The sequence below is a fragment of the Aedes aegypti genome, chromosome 2, assembly GCF_002204515.2.
Source record: "Aedes aegypti strain LVP_AGWG chromosome 2, AaegL5.0 Primary Assembly, whole genome shotgun sequence".
In the NCBI taxonomy this organism is placed as follows: domain Eukaryota; kingdom Metazoa; phylum Arthropoda; class Insecta; order Diptera; family Culicidae; genus Aedes; species Aedes aegypti.
Genome location: NC_035108.1, coordinates 196,500,540 through 196,526,696, shown reverse-complemented (window position 1 = coordinate 196,526,696; position 26,157 = coordinate 196,500,540). Strand labels below are relative to the sequence as shown.

At 37.3% G+C, this 26,157-nt stretch overlaps 1 protein-coding gene across 28 annotated transcripts in view; it reads left to right on the top strand.

Annotated features, from left to right (window-relative positions):
- The window catches only part of LOC5575494 (glucose transporter type 1), an 816,694-nt gene that overhangs the window by 752,356 nt on the left and 38,181 nt on the right, over nt 1-26,157 (top strand). For 25 of the 28 annotated variants that reach the window (XM_021843626.1, XM_021843625.1, XM_021843624.1 and 22 more), the window contains one exon: nt 14,436-14,539. In XM_021843626.1, the coding sequence (XP_021699318.1) occupies nt 14,436-14,539 (104 nt within the window). Of the gene's footprint in view, nt 1-7,668; nt 7,983-14,419; nt 14,540-26,157 lie in introns of those variants that run through there. The other 3 variants (XR_002500247.1, XM_021843639.1, XM_021843640.1) reach the window with 3 other exon arrangements.

Genomic DNA, 26,157 nt, shown 5'->3' with positions numbered 1-26,157 from the left:
TCTTCCACTCCTCGGATCGAATTTTCCGCTCCCATGTCCCTTAACCTCATCCCATCGAAATACTGCTCATTGAGTCCATTCGGTTGCTGCTGCCAATAGTAGCCTGAGTGACTGAACGAGCAAATCGTAGGTCCCCGCGTTTCCGGGAGGAGGCCAGAAGAAAATCCAAGTGCGATACATCAATGACAATTATCGAGCAAATATTATCAGATTATCACAAACGCGTGTGGCACTCATGATGATTCCCAAGATAAAAGTCCACATGCCGCACGCAAACTGACTGCCAATGGATGTGAATTTACAACAGTTTAAAGCGAGGAAAATTGGCGCTTGTCCTCGATTCACGCGTTGTTTTTTTTCAGTTCCATACTGATTTACCACAAAACCACACCCAATTTCCGCTTTTTTTTTCAAGGCACCTCACCAAACGCCATTGAACACGTTTTAATCAAGCTGATTTTTCTTTTTCGCGATCACATATATTCCAATTTGGCTTTCCACACCGCGGTTCACTTTGCTGGTTCACACTTGTACGCATTTTGATTGCCCTATCATTTGATTTCGATTTTTGTAAATGAATTCAATTGATTTCATCAACAAGTTCGCTAATTGCCCGGTTGTTGCCGTTGTTTGTGCTGAGGAAGAAACACTAACAGAATAGTGCGAAATTGACATATTGGATTGATTGATATGTACCGCAAAAAAGAGCTGTTGCCGCTTCACTTGCATTAGTTCGATTGCGATAATAGATTCATACTTGAATAATACCTAGATTTGATTAGTCCTTTATTTCATGGTGGAAAGGAGATGCCCATTACTTAATGGCTGAGATTGAATGAATGATTGAATGAATGAGAAAGTGGATAAAAAATATAAAATTTTAACATAAGAAAAAATAAAGGAAGGTCTGTATCTTTGTGCTTTATGTATTTGAGAAATTTAAACAGAAGTGAGCATGAGCAGGAGGATGACCGCTTCGCAGTTGCACTCCGTGATTGACCAGAACAATCGAGGTTGTACAGAGATTTAATGAATGAGGATTGGGATTAGCTAACAATTCTCAAGGTGCACAAACCGAGAGTTCAAAATTTAAAAGTCAATAACGGCACCGACCACGTCCTTACGGTCATCGGAGAAGGAAAGAAATGTTAGTTAGACAACCATTGTTACTAGAGACCGAATAAACCTCTGCATCTCAACAGTTGTCATGGAAAGGTGGAATCCGTGATAAAATCACGCATAACCGGATTCGCGATACGCATTGCATGGCAAACGAATGTGCTTCCGGCTCAAGCGACACAACTGATGGACCGAACACTACTGACTCGATCACGCCGCTTTTTCTTCGCACTGCGCGAACCGGACACGACTGATCTATATTGTGCGATGCACCCCCTCAAGAGCAAGCAACACAATTGATGGACCAAACAATACTCTTGAGAAATTTGAACAGAAATCAACACAAAATCGGATGATTGAAATAACACACATGATGTGTTGGTACAGAAGAACTCGATTTTGTGTAACTTTATTAAAGAGAACAATTTTCACTATTGAGCATTTTCAATTTAAAAAAATAATATTTACGCATATATTAGAGGCTATCTGATTTAACACCACCAAAACTTCCAGATTACGTTCCAAAAAAAGCTCCACAAATGAAAGGATTTTTTTTTATTCAGGACCGGTGCATTTGAATGAAATGATTATCAAGTACTAATGCAATCTGGTACACAACACTGACGACGACCTTACGGTTGAGTTTGAAACTCGCGTATTTATCAAAAGACACAAACTCTATTCGCTTAAATAAGAGGGGGCAAGATAGGTCTAAGCCTTCCTATAATTTTTTTAACCCCCTCTATAAAACTGAACTTTCAAGCCAAGTACAGGATACCAGGACAAATCATTAGAAACATTACACACCGCAGATAATCAGTGAAGATATAATTGGTGCATTTCTTGTAGAATTTCCTGATAGAAACTTATGAAAGAATCTTTGAAATATTGACTAAAAAATTCACAAGAAAAGCTCTAAAATTAAATTCTTGGAGTATTTATCAGATGACCTCTGTAAAATTCTCTAAAATAACCACAAAAAGATTCTGTGAAAGAAACATTCAGAGATGTTTTGGAAATCACTTAATAAAGCAACAGCAGAAGAAGACTCTCTGGAAGATTTATCACATAAATCTCCTCTAAAATTTCTGAAAGAATCTCTAGATGAATCTGATTTTGAACAAATCTCTAGATAAATGATCTATAAATGTCCCTTTAAAATACATGGAGTAACTCTGGAAAAAATATATTAAGCAACTCGTTGTATAACATTGAAACACAAAAGGAATTTCTCGAGCAATATTTGGAGGAAGTCCTCTAGGAAGACTCGAAGGAATATACGCTATTATACTAATATTAGACTAAAATTGGATAAAGCAAATTGGTAATCTATTTTTAAAAATCAAGATAATATTGAATGTGCAGTAGAAATCTTTTATAATTTATTGTGGGAAATTATTAGGGAGGAAGTACCTGTTAAGAAGAGACGAAAGAGTCACAACTCCAAAAATCCAATTTGGTTCAATAAGCAAATCATAAATTTGAAAAATCGAAAACAAAAAGCTCACAAAGTTTACAGAAAAAATAAAAACCCAGATGATTGAGAAAGATATTTGCTTATTTGCGACCAACTCAATTTAGCCATTTCTACAGCACTTACCGAGTACAACATAAAAACCGAAAATAAAATAAAGTCATGTCCAAAGATTTTTTTTTTTTCAATTACCGTAATCCGGGGTAACATTGATCATTTTTTTGAATATTTCTTTAATATTTCGTTTGAAAATGCAAATGTTGCAATTTTTTAATTTACAAAACAAGTACGGCCACCCATAGCTCGAGACTATATACTGTATTTTGTTTATTGAAAGATTTAAGCATGTTAAAAAAAAATGTTTAAGGCGATCTTTTGATTTAGCTGATATGGGGTAACATTGATCACCTATGTAACCAACGTTCGGTAATACTTAAAATGCTGTTACTTACTTAAAACATGGCCCTTGAAGCCGAATATGAAGGCCAATCGCTTACAAGTCATTTACTTTTTGAGTTATTTTAAAATTAAAAACACCTTGAATCACGGAATACGCCTAAAGGTATGCAATTTCCTAAGGGAATTTTACATTCTTAACAGTAATTCGGTAATGTTGCCTAATTGAGCATACTTATAAAAATTTTGACAACGAAATCGTTTTCGGCGATGTCATTTTTAGTAAGAACCACATTTTCGTTTGCAGAACTTGTGTGAGACATGAATCTTTGGTAGTGTCATCCTTAACAATTAAAATCATTATTTCGAAAAGTCGACAAAATTACCCATAAGGTAAACGCAATTTTCGCAAAAATATTAACTTTCATTAGCTCATGAATATAAGAAAGAGAAGCACCATTCATGATTTGGAAATGTTTCATCAATAAATGATAATACGAACTTTTGATGAGATGAGTCATTCCGATCAATGTTACCCCGCTGATCAATGATACCCCGGATTACGGTACGTTAAAACTAAACTCAAATCGTGCAATTTTCCATCAACAATAACTATGATATTTGCAATCTTTACGTAAAAAATTTTCAAGAAAAGTATTCAACATTTTCGGAAAACGATCGGGATTATTCTTATTTTTCACATTTTGCTGACTTTCCGATGTGATTTTGACGTTAATTCTATAAATGTTCATGACATATTGTTTGGTCTTTGGATGCCACTAAAGGATCAGGGCCAGATAAAATTCCACCCGGATTCATAAAAAATATTAGCAACTGAACTCACAACTCCAATATTTTGGTTATTCAATATGTCTCTTCAAACTGGTCTATTTCCAAAGGTATGGAAAAATCATTCCTTATACCTATATATAAATCAAATAAGAAATCGGACATTCGAAATTGTCGCGGTGTTGCTATCATGTCATGTATTCCAAAACTTTTTGAATCAATTGTAAACAAAAATATGTTTGCCCAAATGAAAAATCGTATAACAAACGCTCAACACGGATTTTTCAAAAGTCTTTCGACCTTTACGAACCTTCTGGAATTTGTAAGTTACTCACTGAGTGCAATGGATAAAGGTTACTTCGTAGAAGCTCTTTACACTGACTTTAGTAAACCATTTGATAAACTTGACATTCCAATGTTGACTTTTAAGCTTGCAAAAATGGGAATTGAAATGAGTCTCCTTAAGTGGATCAAGTCCTATTTAAATGACCGTCAGCAAATAGTAAAATTCAATGGGAAAAGATCAAATCCAATACATGTTACATCTGGAGTACCTCAAGGCTCACACTTAGGCTCTTTTCTTGTTATTTTATATGTTAATGGCGTTTCTTATATTCTAAACAAATTGAGGGTCCTTATATATGCTGACGACATGAAGCTATTTTTAGAAATAAAGAATGATGACGATCATAATGTTTTCTACGCGTGGTGGCGCTGCAAAAGTTTATTGGAATTGAATATAAAAAAATGTAACCTCATAAGTTACAGTAGAAAACAAAAATAACAAAAATAAAAAAATGTAACCTCATAAGTTAAATAGAAACAAAACACCAAATATTTCTATTGTTTTAGGAAACTAACATGTAAAAAAATGTGATAAAATAAGAGACTTAGGAGTTATTTTAGCTAAGCTTAGCTTAGACTGACTACACATATCCATAGTGGCTATTACATGATTGACCGAAGTCAGTGAAAATGCACAAAGAATCAACTAGAAGTTCGGCTGGGATTGGCCATAATCTTCTTCAGTGTGCAAAATTCAGTGCCTCTATTTATACATGGTCAATAACAGAGCCGGCCACGTGCTTGCAGTCAGGTGGGATTGGGGGAAGGAATGTTAGTGTGTAACCTTTGCTATTTGGAGACCGTGTTTGCCTCTGCATCTTCACAAAGGTTACTGGGAGGGATGTTTGTTAATGGGGAGGATCGTTGGGTCACAGTATTCACTTTGATTAGCGATAAGGCCATGATAAATAATTATTTGTGACATATAAACATGCTTATATGTAAATATGATATTTTCATTTGATATGAACAATTTCTATGTAAAGGAAAATTATGCCGACACTTGAGGTGACGAACCATTCAAATTTTGTTGAATAAAGTGAACCTTTCGCAAGTCTACACTTGTAGTATCGAACCCTTCAAAGTTTTTTTTTGTATTACAAAAATGAATATAAAAAGAAAGAGGTGTTTTAAAAAGAAAGTTTAACATAAATAATTCATGAATCAGAGTTTATGTCGACACTCACAGTGACGAACCATTCAAAGTTTGTTGAAAAATCATATATACGTCCCACCGTTGTAACGATTAAATGTGCAGTCATACATATTGTATAGATTAGAAATAGTAGCATGAAACGAGCTCACCAATTGATCCGTCATCCATTACTGAGCAGCAACAATCCACTTTCAGCTTCACTCGTTTGCTCGGCTATATAAAAGCACTCAGAGAAAATAGGCGCGCGACCCGAGAGGGAAAACAACTGACGACTTCTCGGGCTTTCTTGACGCACTGCCCAGCAGCAAGCGACAACGTCGAAAGATCAAAAAGAACTAATCGAACGCGGCACTTTTTCACTTTACTCGACCGACGCGCGACATGTTTGATCCTGCCCTCATCGCCGGCCTCCGCAGGAGCAAGCGTCAAAGTCGAAGGATCAAACACTACTCCCAGTGGAGACATGATGCCAAAAAGAAGAAAAAAAATACGTAATTCCTTTAATAGCACCACAGCTTTTTTCAGGAATTATTCAAAAGAAAAAACAGATTTGCAGTAATTTCTCCAGAAATTCTGGAGAAAACACCTTCGAGAGTTCGTTCAAGTATACTTCTAAAAACATTTTCCAGAAATTACCGAAGTAAGCTTTGCTCCTGGAGAATTTCACGCAAGACTACCACAAGACTACTCACTGCTAACCCGAAAATTCAGTGTCAATAAAAATGCTGCTGGTCCCCCTGTTGGGTGTAAATCCTGGTTACGTCCTTGAGCTTGAGCTTAATTGGCGGGCTGGTTGCTACTCCAGTATCCCCGGATCAACACAAGGAAACAATCACATGACTGCTTGGGATCAACAGACACGTTCAGTGTTTAAGTGCTGTTGATCTTCTATTTTTAGGCAACAATGGCACCTGCCAAGTCCGAATGCCGACCAATGAGGAAAAGGGAGTAGAATTAATGTTGCGTTTAAAACTTACCCACAGTAGACCGGATATACCCCTGCATCTACTCCAGTTCATGCGGAAAGGTATAGGAGTAAGTTAATTCTTAGAATAGAGGCTTGCGTTTAGGTTAACAGAATCCCTTATGTATCAGGCAGAAGGAGAAGCGTGCTACAATAGGGTCCTAAAATGTTTAACGAAATCTTGTTTTTTTTAACAACATGAAAGAGCATGTTACTGCAACTACTTTAGCAATTTTTCCCGCTCAAATAACGGCTACATCATATTTAAACTTTCATTTAAAAAATGAGTCCATAAATGAACCTTGACACTTTCAATCATGTTTGACGTTCGCTCAGTCGACAAAAACACCACAGGGGTTTTAGTTTTAACACTGGGGTTGTTCCTAACTGACATTTCGGAAGGGAAACGGAAAACAAAATACACCCAAGAATTGAGTTTAAGGGGTGCGACAAAATCTAAAAAAAAAAACATAAAAAATATGTTTTTGGCTTCAAACAAAAAACATTAAAAATTGAGTAAACGTGTGTTTTTGGCCTAAACTTAAGCGTTTGGCATCAAAATTAGGACCCTATTATGGAAGAATGGAAGCGCAGGAAAACGATTTTTTCCGTCTCTGGTTTTATGCTTTGGAGGAATAGTTTGAGTGTGACTGGTTACGAACGGAAGGAGTAAGTGATCGATTCAACATACAAAGTACGAGACGACTGACCTGGGATTGAATTAAAAAAACTAGCAATAAAGATCAAAAACAAAAAAAATTGAGTCGATTCACAGTATTAGTTGAGTCAATTCTTGAAGTGTGCATTCTGAGCCTAACTGGAGTTAATTTTAATAAACGATCAAAAAATGAATGAACGAAACGAAAATAAAACATAACATTTAGAACATATTCCACAGCTGTTCAAGTACGATTGAGTGAGTTAGTACCCTACACACCGTAATTATCATCTCCATAGTCATCGTCATCTACTTTTGATAAGAACACTTAAACCTTAACACAAACGAACAAATCTTTCTTCTCCCATCTCCCCGCACTCTATCGGGTAACACTCGAAACAAACCACACCGTGCTATTTGAAATCGAAACACAGCGAAACCCAATCTCTGCCGCCATGTACCACCCAATTAAGGACATTCTTCCGAGCATTGCTTGCCGCTCCTAGCAAACTACTAGCACAATGTTTTGGTAAAGGTAACCCCTTACGTAACAACTCATGCTGCTTAGTTTTCCACTCGGCTTGATTGTTGCGCTCGCTCCCACTTCTTAATAAAAAGCCAGCACACGTTTTAAGCCTATGCTAGGCGATTTGATCCGAATAACGCACTACTAAACCCATATTCACACTAACGACATCCACTAAATGAGTTTTATCATATTATGTTGTTTGTTCATTTATTTATTATGATATTTTGTTAAATTACAGCGAAGACACAGAAAGTCGTGACACCGTCGATACCAACACAATTCCGATGAATAATTCAAACAACTCGATTCCACCAGAATCTTCGACTAATTTAAAGTCAACTAATGGGGAGAAATACGATGAGAGAATGTAGATTTTCGCTTGAAAGCTGTTCGTTCAACAAACATTGCATTGTTTATTTAACATTAGTTGGTAGTTTATAAGTTTAGATTCACAGCTCAATATGAGGATTATTTTTTTCAGTTTATACATTTTTATTATGTACTTACAATTAAAGTGTTCGTTCTTATGTTCAATAAATATGTTCTATTAAACTTATTTTTCGTTGAATTTCGGATATCACCTCTCATTACATTTTAATTTCGACAATTTATCAGCTTATTCAAGCTTAAAGCCACTGTCGTAGATCTATGAAAAAGTTATTTCGCTCAATTTCATCCAATCCAAACGCCTCCTTCCAGCTTCAACCATAACTCCACCGGGAGCCCATCCTCCATCCGCAAAGTACACAACTCATTATAATTTATTTTCACTTTCTCAAAAATAATTTCCCCGAATAATCACCCACGCGTGAACCGTGCCCCTTTCCCCTTCCTCTTCCTTATTCCCCCATCCAGCAAACAATAAGCAAAGCACTCAGCAGCCTCGAGAAAAAGTAGAGTTCATTCCCTGAATCGTGTCTCCGACGTTTAGAACGTACAACTTTTTAGAAAGCTTTCGCTAGACTGCCATTCCCCTTCCCCTTTTCTGACGTCACGCGCCTTACGCCTAACCGCACCAGCCAGGTCAGGCCCAGGTGGGGAAAACTTTGCCAATATTTGAGCAAAAGTTTTTCCACACTTCCGTTTGCGATGCTCAGATTAACCTACTGCTGTGGCGGCGGGTTCTGTGTAAATAAACCCTACTTCGGGCCGCTCTGTGACCCCAAGCATTACCAACCACCACACTGCTAGCTATGCATGTATGTAAATCAACACGCTGGTGAACAAGTAGTACTCATATTTCACGCTTTAGCCTCCCATCATCCCGGAAAGTTAGAGCTAATAGGCAAGTGGGGGTTACCCCTCATGATGTACAGTATTGGGCAATACATTTGCAACTTTTTCGCTTTCCGTACAATATGGTGAGCTTTAGAGGGTTAGATCTGAGTTATTGATGGCCCGATTTGAATGAAATTTTGACAGTTCTTTAGGCGTAACTCGAATTTCTAAATATATTGTTGAGTATGTATTGAAAAACAACAACGGTTTGATATAGTTTTTTGTTGTCAAATTTAATAACTGGTATACACTTACATGCAAAAGTTCGGGGTCATTCCCTAAAAACCATACTAGAGAGGTTACAAGGTGTTGTGTCAAAATATTTGTCTACGCGGACGACATCGTCTTTGTAGTATCTGGACCTACGATCGCGACTTCACGAAGGAAAGCTCATGCAGCTGTTACCAGAGTAGCCAAGTAGGCTTCCTCCGTCGGCTTCGAAAAGTTTGCTCATCCGAGCGCAGCGTTAGTGGGTCTCTGATCAACATCAATTTTTGCTGGCTCAACGTCCTTCAAGACATGACCTGCGCCACAATGCTACGCCAACTAACTCGGTCCATGGCTGCTAACCTCCAATTTCTCGATCGCCCTACACTTCCAAGATCCTGCTCCACTTGGTCAAACCACCTAGCTCGTTGCGCTCCCCTTCGTCTTGTACCGGCTGGATTTGAGGTGATCACCATTTTTTGCGGGATTGTTGTCCGGCATTCTCACAACGTGTTCCGCCCATCGTACCCTTTCAGCTTTGGCAACTTTCTGGATACTGGGTTCTCAGTAGAGTTGCGCAAGCTCGTAGTTCATTTTTCTCTTTCATACGCCGTTCTCACATACTCCGCCGAAGTTCGTCCTAAGCACACGTCGTTCAAAAACTCCTAGCGCTTGCAGGTCCTCTTCGAGCATTGTCCACGTCTCATGCCCGTAGAGGACTACCGGTCTTATCAGCGTCTTGTACATGGTACACTACGTACGGAAGTGAAGTTTCCTGACCAGAACCACATAACAAGATTGTAACACATTCCTATCAGCAGCAGTTAAAAATAACAGAAGTTGATAAAATATTGTTATCAAGATGGCTTTGTTCTCAGCTTGTTATATTTTTAGTAACAAATTTATAACACCGTTTGTTATATTTTTGACATCGCATTTATAAGTCTGTTGTAAGTAACATCCGATGTTATAAACAGTAACATAGTTTGCAATAATTTTGTTATTCTGTAACATCCTTGCAACACGTTCTGTAATAATTTTGATATAATTGTAACAGGGTTTGTTATATTTTAGTTTAATTTGATGCAAATTTTGTTACAAATTTTGTTACAAATTTTGTTATTTCAACTACTAACGGTACATATTTTATAACAACTGGTGATATAAAATATTCATATCAGGGGAACACATTTTATTATAATCTTGTTTCTTTCGTCTGGTCGGGTTACCAGACCGCAAGGTCTTGTGGAGTCCGTAGTGAGCACGACTTCCGACAATGATACGTCTTCGAATTTCTCTGCTGCAGTTGTTATCCGACGTTATCAATGATCCGAGGTAGACATATTCGTCCGCCACCTCGAACTCATCCCCGTCGATCATCACGCGTCTGCCAATGCGAGCTCTATCGTGCTCGGTTCCATCAGCCAGCAGATATTCCGTCTTCGACGTATTTACCTTCAATCCAACCCGATCTGCTCCACGTTTCAGCCTGGTATACTGTTCAGAAACCACCTGGAACGTTCTTCCGACAATGTCCACGTCGTCAGCAAAGCAGATAAACTGGCTAGATTTATTGTTGAAGCCCGCCCATTTCATAACACCTTCTAGCGCAATATTGAACAGGAGGCAGGAAAAACCATCGCCTTGTCGAAGTCCTTTGCGTGTTTCAAACAGGTCCGATAATGCACCCGATATCTTTACACAACACTGTACACTATCTATCGTTGCTTTTATCAGTCTAGTCAGTTTCCCGGGAAAACCATTCTCGTCCATAATCTTCCATAGCTCTTCGCGGTCGATGGTATCATAGGCCGCTTTGAAATCAATGAATAGATGGTGCGTAGGGACTTGATATTCGCGACAATTTTAGAGGATCTGCTGCAATATAAACATTTGGTCTATCGTCGATCGCCCGTCCACAAAACCGGCTTGATAACTTCCCACAAATCTGCTTGCCAGTGGCGATAGACGGCGGAAGATGATCTGGGAAAGCACTTTATAGGTTGCGTTAAGAATGGTGATCGCTCGATAGTTCTCACATTCTAACTTGTCACCCTTTTTGTATATTGGGTATATTATTCCCTCCTTCCACTCCTCTGGTAGCTGTTCTGTATCCCAGATCATGGCTATCAATCGGTACAGACAAGTGGCCAACCTGTCCGGGTCCATTTTTAAAAGTTCCGCTAAAATACCATCCTTTCCAGCTGCTTTGTTGTTCCTGAGCTGTTTGATAGCATCCTTAACTTCACCTATTGTGGGAGTTGGCACGTCTCCCTCATCCACTGTACTGATGAAGCCATTCCTCCTGCTGTCTTGATCTTCCTCATTTTGAAAAGTTTTGTGTGTTTTAGCAGTAATGTATAGGATATATCTTGATGTTGAAACATTCAAAAAAATTAAAAATGTGAGAGTTATCGAAATAATGCATATGGCCAAACAGGGAACCACTATAGCCATAACTGGTACACTTTCCCGAGACTGAAACGGACACGAACTTACTTCAAGTTTAGTATAAGTCAAGGGAATTTACTTGAATTAATTTTCAAATTCACTTTTCGACTGATTGGTACTAGGAACTTCACAATAATGAAGAAACCGACGCGAGTAAGATTGGGCTGATCCTAATCATTGTTGTTGTTTGAGAGGAACTTTAACCCGAAGGTCATTCGTCCCTTATACTGATCCTAATCGTTGCAGTTGCATCCTATCTATAGTTCGATTTGAGAGAGATGCATTATCTAAATCGTCAATTTCCGCTGTTATTTGGACTATAATGCCCCGATTTATTCTCTGTGACGCAATTTGGCGTTTTTTGTCCCTAGATTTAAATTAAGGAATATGTCATTGGGTTCACGTGCTCAACCACTAGGTGTCGTTTTTGTTGGTTGTTGTCTCTGGACAACCTCTACGAGTGACAGCATTGTACCAGACTTACCCAGTCTGGCAGCATAACGGATGACAGCATTACAGAAAAACTAACGCTTCAAAGTAGGTTTACAATGTCCTTCCACATAAATTGTTGATACAGGTGTTAAACAATTCTATCTATCTAAATTACATGCGAACTGAGTTGGGAAATTTGCTGGAAAATGGGTCAAAGGGTCCAAAATATATAGTGGTCCAAATTATATTGGTAACCCAATACCAATAAAATGGGTGAAAGTTGACGAACAAGGAAGTTGGGGTCATTTTTATCCAATCTGACTCAGTGAAGTATGGACAAAACACATAAGTATGTTGTGAAGGGTGACCTAAAACTTTTGCACGGGAGTGTAACTTTAAAAAAAAAAATGAAGGAATAGATCCATGGTACCTTAAACAAGTAGATTGAGATGTGATGAACAAGTTTACTAAGCACACTTTAATCGTATACAATTTTTCGTCAAGAATATCATTTTGACCAAATTGTTATTGCTTTTCAACTCAAGATTGGAAAATTACGCAAAAGTACATAATAAATCTTCAAGCTGTTAAGTGAAATATCTATAAACAAATGAAAACCGAATTTAGTACTATACCATTTTTTTGTTGGGTAGGTTAAGCCACTACGTCCATTGGATTGAACTTTTGTGGCATAAAGTATACCATTTAATTCCACTAGAGTTTATATCTTTTGACAGATACGCGTATTTCAATCTCAACTAGAAGGCCGTCTTTAGTGTCTTGTGCTAGACTCGACTAAGTCGAGTTTAGTACACGACACTAAAGAGGGCCTTATAGTTGAGGTCGTAATACGCGATATAAACTCTAGTCGAATTAAATGGTGTAGTACTAAATTCGGTTTTGACCCGTAACGCGGGTAGATCACCTTTCGAGGTGCGTTACGAGGTAAGATCTACCATATTGTACTCTTGTTGTATCTGTTCTTGTGAATACTTATAAGTTAGGGTCGGAAGAGTATAAGAGAGTAACAAGCCACTAAGACCCACCTATTTGTCCTAGATGATGAGGAGGTCGAAGTGGAAAAATGGCTCATTTCCGTTAATAGATAACTCAGATCTAGGCTACCAAAGTTGATAATTGTGTATGAGAAATCGAAAACAAAATGCAAATGTTCTGTCCATTACTGTAGGTATGCTTTGCAAGATCCTCGGAAAAGGTGCCGAGGTCACGCGTTTCACTTGAGAAATTACAGTCATTTTCAACACCTACGGGGAGGGCTTTAGGTGCTGAGTCGTTTTGCCACCACCGTCGGGACCATTTTCTGGGATGAGGAAATGATGACGGTATCGAGAAGAAGGGTTAAAAATATATGATTAAACATGTTTTATAAATCGTCGCTCAATTTCACATCGAAAAGAAATGTTAATATAAGTATTAAGTAAATAGAGGTTTGTTATTTGTAGCTAACTGCAGCTTTGTTTTGATACTTCTTCATCCACTCATATCTCATTGTAAAGTGACATGTTGCTGAACATAGTTAAATAAAAATGGTAAGAATTCCAATATAACAAGAAAAGTTGGAATTAAAAAGTTCGTCAAACGCTTTTCGATGCTACCGATGGGTGACGTTTTTCTGTAAATTGCCTCAGACGTTCGTTTCTGATGTTCGTTTCTGATATGACCAGATCAAAAAATCAGCATCAAAGCTGATCCATAGCCGAGAATTTTGATGGCTCTATCAAAATCAGCAATGATTATCATAGAATCAGGAGAATCAGGACACGGCTTCTGGAATTGTAGTTTTTTGGGTAATACTCATTCATAAAAAAAATGTCCTCATTGAACAACGCTGTACGTTGATTAACGATTTGCTGTATAATTCAATAGATCCAACACGCTTAACCAATAGACTGCCTAGCTTTGATAATTGCATACTTACTGAGTGTATATATCATAATCGCGCAACACCCAATAACCATTGAAGGGCACCACAACAAAGCATGCACCGGAGACCTATTAATCCATCACAATACACATTCAAGAAGTTCTTCATCACGCACAACCAATTAAGACTAAAGCCTACTCATACATTTCGAAACATTCTTATAGAAACACTGATGCACACACCAAACACAATTAACAGACTAGTCACTAAGTAGCAATTACCAGTTTTGGACAAAACCGAAACCAAGTGTTGTACCCTTAAAACTTACCAGCTGACACACGCAACTGTCATGCCAGCAAGTTTGGCTTTCGACACATCGAGTCTACTGTACTTCCGAATCCCTACAACGTGAGCTGGGTTCAAGACTTTTGCACTTTAGTGCATTCAACTCTACAAGCACACGAACACACTGATATAAAATAAAGCACTGCCGTTTATATGTATATTAAAACACAACGCTGTAAAAAATCTGCCTAAACACATAAACCGAATCCAAACCAAACTGCTATAAATTCAATCCAACCAAACCAAATCGCTCGGTGACGACTGAACCAGAACAAGTCCCGAATAAACCAAATGCGTCTAAAAGCAACCAAAAAGAAAAGAAAGACCTCCAAAAACCCTCCAAACCAACCTATCCGTAATCTTATAATATTCACTTATTACATAATCGTAGAGTGTGCGAATTTCAGGAGTATGCTAAACTGCGTAAATAACCTGGAGCCGCAGAGTATGAACTCGGGCATCGAACGTGCCGCGCTGATGATCTCCGAGGAAAAGACCCAGCACGACTCACGTAAGAGAAACCATTTCCCATCTCTGAATGCCTAGTTGTCCTGTATTAGACTTCTGTCTGTCTATCTGTCCGTCTACTTCTAATTACCTACGTAGCTGTCACCAAGTCTTTCGCTCACTATATTTTCCATACTGTCCGACACTTTAACCAAAATATGCAATGTAAACTACAATCCACGAAAACACGAACAGAAACAAAACAGTACAAATTTTGTTCAGTGTTTATATTACTATCGCTATCTGTATATATTAAGAACTATTGAACAAAAGCTCAATTATGTAAACAATCCAAGTACAGAACTTGCAGTGAAGCTTTTGTTTTTAACTTGTATATTTTTCGGATATTCTTATGATTGTAAATGCTGTATCTTGAAAGTAAATTTCGTTTTATTCGTGTGCATTCGATGTTGTCATTAAATCTACTGAATATTCTATGTCGTATTGTAACTTGATGTGAAATAACTTATTTACCACTATTTTATATTCCCTATCAATATAATAACAACAATTTACACTGCCTGCTCAACTCATCATTTTATAAGCATCCTTCGATTTTTTTTTCATACGTTCAATCAGCATGCCATTATTTCAAAAATAAAATATTCAGAATACCACACGCCCTTCAGCCGAAAATTCACATCAACCAACAAACACTCAATCATTCCGGCTTCATCACCCGAAAGCACCAATAAGCCAGCTGGTCAACCGAAAATAAAAATCTCACCAGCTTATCACACATCAACTGTCAACGCCACTCGTCTAAAGTTAACCATTTTCATTAAGCGACCGCTTAAGATTAAATCCACACCCCAACAACTGAACGCCCCATCATCAGAACCAGAATCGCCGTCAAATCCACATCGCTAGTTTGTATGCTGGACCTGGCGGCCATTTCCCTGGTTCGTCATGATTGTAGTTGTCATTAAATTTAACGCTCATTGCATCGTCCCATCCTGAGCCGGGGATCGCTGCCATGTCCATGTCTTCCGGTGTTGAACATCGGGAAGCGCTCAGTATGACGGTGTGGGGGGCAGGGCATATTGGCCCTTTTTTGTGTCAAACAGATAGAACCTGCTGCCGCCTATGTCGTCAATCAGTGTGGATATTCCAGCCCCTTACAGGATGTGCCAGTAAAACAGTATCATGATTAAACAATTCTTGGGTGTCGATATGTGAAGACTTGAACAATTCACAGAATATCAGTTACAATTGTTAGTAAACTACTGTTTTCCCATACAAAACGCTCAAGTATGGATGTCCGTATCTCAGCTTCTAGTTGTCCTAATTGACTCAAATTTGAATAACCAACTACAAATAACCTGAAATTTTGTCTGCAGTGAATTCATTGCATTGCAGTCATTTCTCAAAGAGTTTCAAAGGATTATTCACATACAAAAGTAAGCAACCAAGAGATTATGGTAAGATGTGGATGCAAAGTATTAGATAATCAGCTCTAGAGATAGTTTCGCGCCATTCGAGAAATGTATGCCATCGTACAGAACCTATGGTAGTGAACCGTAGAGGAATACTATTTCGTATGATTTATCTGGCTGCACGGATCGTCATCATGCCCATTGCACTCAAATTTACCATTTACCGCTGAATATTTTTGCAGCTTACGTTTAAAAACCGTCAGCTCTCAGATCGACTTCAATCAAAGTCCATACAGCGCAACTGGAATGATCAGCGTCTTGTATAACGTGAGTGTTTTTCTCGTTTGCACGTTACTTAACACTTCAATCGTCGCGCTGTTGTATTTTGTACAACAGTGGTGGAAAAACCTCGTTTATCGCACACAGCACTTAAGAGGTTAACTTCAGCTTGTTATGGAGTCCGTAGAAATCAATACTCGCTGCTGCAATACGTCTTTTACTTCGCCGGAAACATCATTATCGCACGATACCGTCAAGCTACCATTCACCGTGCATTTAAGAAAAATTTGCACTTCAATAAATTGTATAACTTTGCCAAATAATTTGATGCGTACTAGAATACCACTACGTAGCGAGCAATTATATAATAATTCAGGAAAAAATATAAAACTAGTGTTGTATAACAAAAAATACTCTAAAAATATGTTTGAAAATGTAATTTTAAGGTCGCCTCGTACCGTGCTATGTCACCATTTACCGTGCACACTAGTGCACCATTCACCGTGCATATAGTTTTCGTCATGATTTCATTTTGTATCTTGAAGAAACGTTGGTAATGGAGCAACTATGTTGCTAGTAGTGTGCGCACTCATTTTTAAGAATATTAAAATCTTCATTTATAATAAAAACCATAAAACGTTTAAAAATTTACAAAATAAATAATTTTTCATTAAAATCGTTATAGGAGGTTTGACTGTATTGTCCAAACCATTTCATATTCACTCAAACACTCAATATGAAGTTTTTTAATCACGACATAACAATAAATCTAATATTACCGAATAATTTCAAGCTTTTTACAGTAATGCACGGCAATGGGAACCATACATATTGAAAAGGGTCCATTTACCGTGCATTTGGGTTTTGACTGAAACACAATGAAAAATTACAAATTGCATAACATTTCATTGCTCATACGATGAAATACATCTAACTAGTAGTATCCTGAGAGAGACTCGCAAAGAGGAAAAATATCAACGTCATATGCAGCCCAGATTCCCCTCTCACGAAACGTCAAATGCAGCCCACCGTTTTTATGGCTGAAAAAGTGAAAAGTATTGTGTTCAAAGTAAACTGTTATTAAAAACCTCAGTCGGCGGAGCAGTTTTTTCCAAAGTTGCTGATATCTGAATCTGAATCTAAGCAGAAGATTAATTATTTCTAATGTCTGCTACGTTTGCTGGCATGAAATTTCACTCAAATGGCTATTTATGATTCGATGTGATGCAAACTTAATCATTTTTTGCTGAGAGGTTCATGTGAGGATTTGAACAGCATGCGCATAATTGGTATGCGCATGCGCATAATTGGTATGCGCATGCGCATAATTGGTATGCACAAAGTGGAATAAGAAAAAACTCAGCAATCACAGAAAAAGAAGACCGTCTTCGCGAGTCTCGTCTCAGGTAGTATCCACAGTGTAAACTTGTTGAAATTTTGAAAAATTTCATACTCTAACGTTAAGATGAAAAATGGTAATTTTTGGCGTTTCTACTAAGAGTGTTGAAAAATCTCATTATCAAACAGAATTCACATGATTTTGACTACATAAACTAGGTTTTTCAAAATGCTTTGTGACAAAAACTACTTCATTTATTCAGTTTTATTTTATTTTGCTGACAAAAGAATAATTTGTGAAAATTGTATGAATATTTTGTAGGAATTTGTATATGTGCACGGTGAATGGAGCCCGCACGGTGACTGGTGACTTAAAGGTACTACAGTTCCAAGATACACCTGTTCTTTCACCACTTCGAACTTTTTACAACCTTGCACCAACATATCTGGACCCATGCTGACAACCAAGTATCATGTACCGTGAGCCCGATCCTCGATGTTTCCTTCTTGAAAGGCACATACGCTCTTCCACTGCTCGACGGTCAATCCCGATTTAATCCACTCGTCAACCTTCTGATGGTAGTCATCTAACAGGCGTTGTATATTAAAATACATTCCATTCCAAAAGTTGTCAAATTTTGTTTCCACATGGTAAGTTAACAGTAATCAGAATCAATCAATCAAGAAATCAATAAAAACCGCAAAAATAAAATGTCACTTATTGAAATACGAATAACGTAATAACAGTTCTTGATTTACTGCACTTTGAATGGTTTCGGTTTATCGTACATAGTTTGTTTACAAATTGCAAAGAAGACCATGGTGCAAAGATAAACACTAGATTGTCTGGATGGACATTGTGCAGTTTGTCTATGTTGTCTGTAATATTTTTTTCATACAAATTTTCCAACATTACTCAAGCTGGTTAACAATTTGGTTTTGGAGTCATTGATTGCTTAAATCTGAGAATAAAATAATCTCAACACTCCTCAAAAACCCAATTTCTAGTATTCGAAGCGGTTAAGGTGAAACAGTTTTGAATCAACTTCTAAGATTGCACTAAAACTTCAAAGGTACAAATCTCACAAAGAAAGCATCCAACAACCGTGCACTTTTTATTTTGGCTTTGTGCATTAGCAGAAAGCTTAAAATAAGAAGATCAGAAACGTTTTCCAACTATTTCTCCAGTTTTGTGCCTTTGAAATCGTGAGTAGGGGCACAAGTCGGCCATTGTACCGGCCATCTTTGGATTCTGAGATGTTTCACCTTAATGACCGCACTAAAATTTTACTTACAACGAGATAGTCGATATTCAAACTCCCGAGAGTTCTAATATCGATGACGTCTGAAAAGTGTTGGCTGTTTACCAGAACGTGAACGACTTGGTTGCAAAGTTCGCCATTCGGATATCTCCAGGTATGCTTAAGGATATCCTTACGTGAAAAGTAGGTAACTCTGATAACCATCTTTCTGGTGGCAGCAAAGTTTACCAAACGAAGGCCGTTGTCTTCGGTAACATAAGAAAAGATTCGCCGTACTAACGATAAAACAAAAGAAATAATCTCGATAATTAAGTAAGATGATTTCAACATTACTGGCGGAATTCTCGGGAATCATATTGAAACTCTGATTTCTATATGGATAATTTCACATTGAAGATAAAATTCCAGAGATTTCCCTTTCAATGAAAAAAACCGTTCCTACAAGGATTCTGGAATACTAATTGGCATTTTGTATTTCATTTCCGAGATTCCGGTAGTTAAATTGTATAAATTTTAGAAATCCGATAAAAAATGTTGGGGTTCTGGTGTGAATTATTGCGATTTGGGTAGGATTGTATGAGATGCCGATTAGAAATCCATTGAAATTCTTGAGAAATCTTCGAGAGTCTGATCGGAATCTTTGAAATTTCTTAAAAAAATGAGATTTCAGTGAAATTTCTAAAAACTGCAAATCTTATTAATTCTTTATGAATATTTTGAATTTCGTCGATAAACTACGAAATTGGAGTGAGTTTTCGAGATTCTTGTATGAAAGTTTCAATGTTGTTACTAATCTTCTGAATTCCTTTTGGAATCTTATGATTTTGGTAAAAATCTTTGGAGTTCCCATTAAATCACATTTCCTCCTGGATTTCAGGATTCCCGGTTCGTTGGTTGATTCTCGAAATATTAAAAATTCCCACCAAAATACTAGGATATCGATTGGAATTTCAGGAATTACAAGATTAGATCCTGAAAAAAAACAATATTGATGAAGCTAGTCAATTACGTGCCATAACAGCACTCAATAAAAGCAGTAATACATTTTTTAATTCATGCTGCTTTCAAGGCTTTTGCGTCACTTTACTCAAGCTTCGGATAAGTTATTGCAAGTTGTTGGCACTATAAACTTTTTATAGGAATGATAAACTATTTTTTAAAAGCTTCAAATGAACTATCATTCAACAATTAGCAATCAAGAAAAAGTGGAGAGTGAAAAACTTATAACAATTCTAACTAAACTGAAACACTGTGTTTTTGTTGGGATTTTCAATCTACTTACAATTTCACTGGCACATCCTGCAACAAAGACATTGTATAAATCGCTATCCTTCTTGGATCACCCTCGTGATTGAACAAAACGGAAAATCGCTGGAAGCAAGCATAATTCCCGCGTTTTCACCACCCACCCCCATGTACCCTTCCCCCTAGACGATGTTGCGTCGCTGGTTCGGGTCGCTGGTCACCACTTGCACATCAACTCAAACGTATCAATTTCATTTCATTTCCTTGTTCGTCTTCGGTTCCGCCGTCTTGTCCTACTACAGATAGTAGCAGATAGCGTGCCCTCTTCATTCTGCAATCTTTTCTTACCCTTGGGCACTCCGATCCTGTTCCGGTTTTTATCTTAATTGTTTCGTCTTTGGGGTTTCGCCTTTTACGAGCGCAGATTTTCCCACCCCACCTGCCACCACGATGCACAGTGGGATAAAGTGGACACAAAACCGTGACATTGAGAAGCTTCTAATTTGAAATATTATATATTCTATGTGAAAAACTTAAAGGTTTCGATTGATGAGTAGCTCGCCTTGTGCAGATTTTGGAAGTGAGCTATTTTGTGCCATTTCGTAATATTCTGATTTATTTCCATGCACAATTAGATAAATAAAACATATTTAGACAAATGTCGATGATTTCCGGTCACATATAACATTCTTTACTTTAAAATATACATTGAATAATATTTTGTTTGTGCATACTTTGAAGCTTGTAAAAATTTTGCCCTTATGGGTAGTATAGAGTAAAATTGTGAAACATAAAATTAATTTAGAATTAATAACAATGTAAATATATAGCATTCATTCATTCGTTTGAAAAAGGTGCAAACGTATTTTACAATTACATTATTTTCAGTCATATGTGGTAAAATGGGATATTATCGTAGTACATATACAGACATGATATCATCCACTATGTCTGCTCAATACCTATTTTATAGTATAATCTTGTATACTTATTGATCTAATCGTGTATGATATACGAGGCAAAATAGGGCAAAATGGGGGGAAATAAGCCAACTCTCGAAGTCTGCACAACACGAGACAATCGACAATTCTCAACAATAATCAGGATTATTCGAGATTTGTTTGCACGGAAAGAGGTATATGATGTCGTTTCGAACTAACTGCTTCTCAATTAAATTAATTAACTCATTACGCGTGGTAAAGATGAACAAATTATGGATGAAATTATGAAAAAATCCACGTGCTCGGCTGGGATTTTTCTTCATAATTTGTCCATCTTTACCACGCGTAATAAGTTAATTAATTTAATAACCATGCGGATTGGATTACCGAACAGCTCAATATAAGCGTCAATTTGCTTCTCAATGTTGCTGTGTTCAGTTCGTATTTCCCCACTGTGCACCGCACTGGATTGAATACTATGACGAGAGGAGACGCCCACCGAACTAGGACCGTGAGTCATGGCAGCGTGACCACCATGGACGACGACGTCGTCGCGGAAGACTAACCATGACCTGAACACGTAGACATCGTGTGCGTATCTCCATGGCAAGCCGACCTTAGGGCAAGGCTCAATATGGTGCAGGAAAAATGGGAATGGATACTAGTATGAAATTCTCAACACGTACACCGATCGTTACACGTTTTTTGCAAATGAGAATCGGGACTGTAGTAGAAAGAAAGCGGTAATTAGGAAAGGGAGTAGAATGAGGGATAATCGGAAATGAGGATAAAGATATGCGATGATCCCGGAATTAGTGTTCCTGTACATTTTTCCGGTGTCTTCCATAGTACATTGAAACCTTCATTTACTTAATAGGTCGGGAGTATGTGAATAGAATTTCACGCAAATTAAATTTTGGGGAACTTAAATCGCCCTCAAAATTTAGTTTGTACGAAACTTCGTAAATAGACTAAAAGAAATACTTGTTTGACATACAGTATCGGATATACACTCCCGTGCATAAGTTTGGGTTCACCCCCTAAAAAACATGCAGAAAGTGTTCTGTCCGTATCTCTGTAACCCAAACTTTTGCACGATTTGCATCATACTGAGGGGTGAACCCAAACTTTTGCACGATGACTTGACTGACTGTTTCATTGATTTTGAATACTTTCCAGATTTTTCCGCAAAAATTTCGTGAGGTCTCTTCGAAGAATATAAGATTACGATTCTAATGACACTTTGATTTAAAATTTTTGTCGACCCAATGCTGAGGAAATTAAATATGATTTTTCAGTGTGTTTTTTGAAAAATGTCACAACTTTAAGTAAAAATTTAGTATACAAAATTCAAAAAATGTTTTTGGAAAAATACATACGAAGTAAGAATAACTCTTTTCCTTTTGAATGCGGCTTAAAGAGTTTCAATTGGACGTGTTATCACAGAGATATGGATAGAACACTTTTGTTTGTTTTTGAGGGGGTGAACCCAAACTTTGGCACGGGAGTGTATAAAATGAACCAAAGCCGTTTTCCCATACAAAATGGTCAACTTCAGAGAGGTATATCTCCGCCGTTTCTCAACCGATTCTTTTCATTTTTACTGTGACGAATCACCTCACCTCAATTTTCGATAACTATTGAAATATTTGCTTGAAAACTTCTTCTTCTTCTTTATTCTGGCATTACGTCCCCACTGGGACAGAGCCTGCTTCTCAGCTTAGTGTTCTTATGAGCACTTCCACAGTTATTAACTGAGAGCTTACTATGCCAATGACCATTTTCGCATGCGTATATCGTGTGGCAGGTACGAAGATACTCTATGCCCTGGGAAGTCGAGAAAATTTCCAACCCGAAAAGATCCTCGACCGGTGGGATTCCAACCCACGACCCTCAGCTTGGTCTTGCTGAAAAGCTGCGCGTTTACCGCTACGGCTATCTGGGCCCCTTTGCTTGAAAACTATTGATTCAAAAATAACATTAAGGTTGAATTTTGACAATAAAAATGGACCAAGACACAAAGTAATGTAGCGGCCAAACTAAACACTAGTATTTTATTAGCGTGATCAGTGATGTCTAGAAGGATTACGAACAATGCTAATTTTTCTATACGCACTTTCTATCAAGATTCGATAACTAAGAAAGCATAAGGTTGTCGAAGAATTACATAGAGTACAGAACATGTTATCTATCAGAATGAGCGATCTTTGAGAAAGTTGCGAACTTGGATAGTACTCATACAGGCTCATATAGCTAAAATTCACCAAGTTGACTATTACCCTCTATACTTGCAGCATTATTTTACCACATAAAATTCACGTAACCCACGCATGTATCCCAGACTACACAATTTGTCTCATGATCGTTAAATTATATTCTGTCATGTTTTGAGATTATAAAAGAGCTTATAAAAGGAATCACTTGAGTATAGTGCTTCAGATCTTTAAACGAAGCTATTGCATAATGGAAAATGTCATGCGGCTCTCGAAACCTATTTCCAGCAAAGTATTTGGCACTCATAATTGATTTCTATTTCCAGGTGATTAACGAACCGGTTATCTGATTGGCATTCTTTTCTTTTGATTGACGGTTCTATCGAGGTTCACCGTCCTCGATTTTTTTTAATATTTGTCAAAAATGTCTGCATATCTCCTTCTTTTGATTGCTTATTGTTCTTACTAGTTCGTCACCCTGTCACTAAAAACTTAGGCACTTCCAAAACCCACTTTGGCATTGGGGAGTTTTCTCTGCCGAATATTGTCTGAAACTTTGCAATAAGAAGCACTTCAATATGACGCATATTGTGGCCAAACATAAGCTCAGAAGCTTTCAAAAAACCCCACTGCCGAAGTGAATCAAAAGTGCCAAGAATAGGATTCTACTTCCTATGTTTTCACTTTATGAACTGTATCACTTTTTGGGAAAGCCGGTTATTCGAAGAAATTGCATGCGGGTAAAGATTCATGGGTAGAACAATATCTGCAAAGCTCACACTCAAACGCCATTTTTTTCTTCTCAAGATAACCATTTTGAATGATACAATTACAAAATTCTACATATTTGTCATTTCCATTTTCCGTGTTCAGTATCATACAGGCGTATCTGCAGTGATCGATTTCTCTTCGTCGATTTCCTCTTTGGATAACTACAAGAAATTCAATAGATTTCCATAACATTTTACAATATAGCATGACGAAGAACGTTGAGCAGTTTCTATTGAATCAAAAATATCAGTCGAAAACAGTCGCCTGGCCAAGTTATTGGTACAAGAGAAAACAGATAAAAAGAAATCGATTGTACGCCCTTATAATACTGAACGCGAGGTTTCTAAATTTTACATAAAGTTCTCAACTTAAATTTCTGATTTTCAACTCCCACATGATACATTCCATGAATAAGTTTAAGATAAATGTTAAAAAGTTGTGTATTTTTAGAAGTGTGTACCTCGAGCGCACATATAAACTTTCTTATTACAGTCAACTCTCCCTTACCCGATATTGAAGGGACCATCGAGTTAGGGAGGTATCGAGTTACAGAACACAAAACCAGTGTAACTGCGATCCAAGGGACCATCGAGGTAGCCATGAATACCAACTTTTACTATGGTTCTCTAACTCGATATCGAGATACGGATCGAGATAGTGAGATATCGAGACAAAGAACATTAATTTAATGAACACTAGATTGAAAATCACTCCCGTTTCTAGTAAAATAATAAACAAACAAACTTCATTTTGGGTTTCCAAATTGTTCTGAATCACTTAAATCTGGTCTAGTTAACTTTGATAATGTTCATAACGACATATGGAGTAAAAATTGGGAACAAAAAATCAACAGAAACACATCGAGATATGGAGATATCGAGATAAGGAGGATATCGAGATATGGAGAGGGAAATCTATGCAGAATGAAGAGACCGAAGTATTCAATGACATATGAAGAGATATCGAGATAAAGATCATCGAGATGTGGAGAGTCGACTGTAACATTAAGAGGTCGAACCTTGAAAAATAAGCTTGGCAATTCCATTTGGTTTTTATTTCGCAAAACATCATATCTCAGCTTAATAACATAGTATATATTAATAGCAATCTATGTCTCAGGGGTATTAACCAATCCTTCCTTAGCCGAGTAGTTAGAGTCCGCGGCTACAAACCAAAGCCATGCTGAAGGAGTCTGGGTTCGATTCCCGGTCGGTCCAGGATCTTTTCGTAATGGAAATTTCCTTGACTTCCCTGAGCATAAAGTATAATCGTACCTGCCACACGTTATACGAATGCAAAAATGGCAACTTTGACAAAGAAAGCTCTCAGTTAATAACTGTGAACACTAAGAACACTAAGCTGAGAAGCAGGCTCAGTCCCAGTGAGGACGTTAATGCCAAGAAGAAGAAGAAGAAGAAGAAGAAGGAGTATTAACCAATATTGTTCAAAACCCGAAATTAGAATTAAAATCCGTTTTGTGGTGATAACTTCGTATGTATGCTAATCAGTATATAGATTTTATCGTTTCCTATGATAATTTTTAGTTATTGCCATGTTGTACTTGTATGTATGACATTCGGAAAAAAATACAACAAATGTCTTAGGATCATACATGAGTAGGTTCTCCAGATTTAGTATTTTTTTTTTCGCGGAGCACAATTTCCCGAAAAAATAATTTGGACATTAACGGCAAATTCAAATAAAAATTCTGTTCAAATTATTTTAGATACATATTTACAACTGACAGTGGCAGTTCAAATAAATTAGAGGTTTACCATGTGTTATATAAACATTTAAATCAGTCTAAGGACTGATTGCGGCCAACCGAATATGTTTTTGAAGAGAAATCAATTAGAAAATACTTTGGAGCACATTATACCAACTTTGAATTTAACGGCCTATTTTACCCATTCTACCCGTTTTCGGATCAAAATGCTTCATTTTTGCACATATATTACAAAAATTTCTTCATGCTATGGCAATCAAAATATTCTTCGCAGTACATTCAACCGGGAAATATGATGGAGTACTAATGATTTTGTATAATTGCTAAAGGTTGCGATAAACCAAACCAATGTTCATTGCTTGCTTAGAATTTGAACTGCCGCAATCAGGGATGATTCAAATATTACGTATTGCAAAATTTGCCAATGGGGTCCACCAATTTTTGATCAAATCTTGTTTTTTATTAAATAAC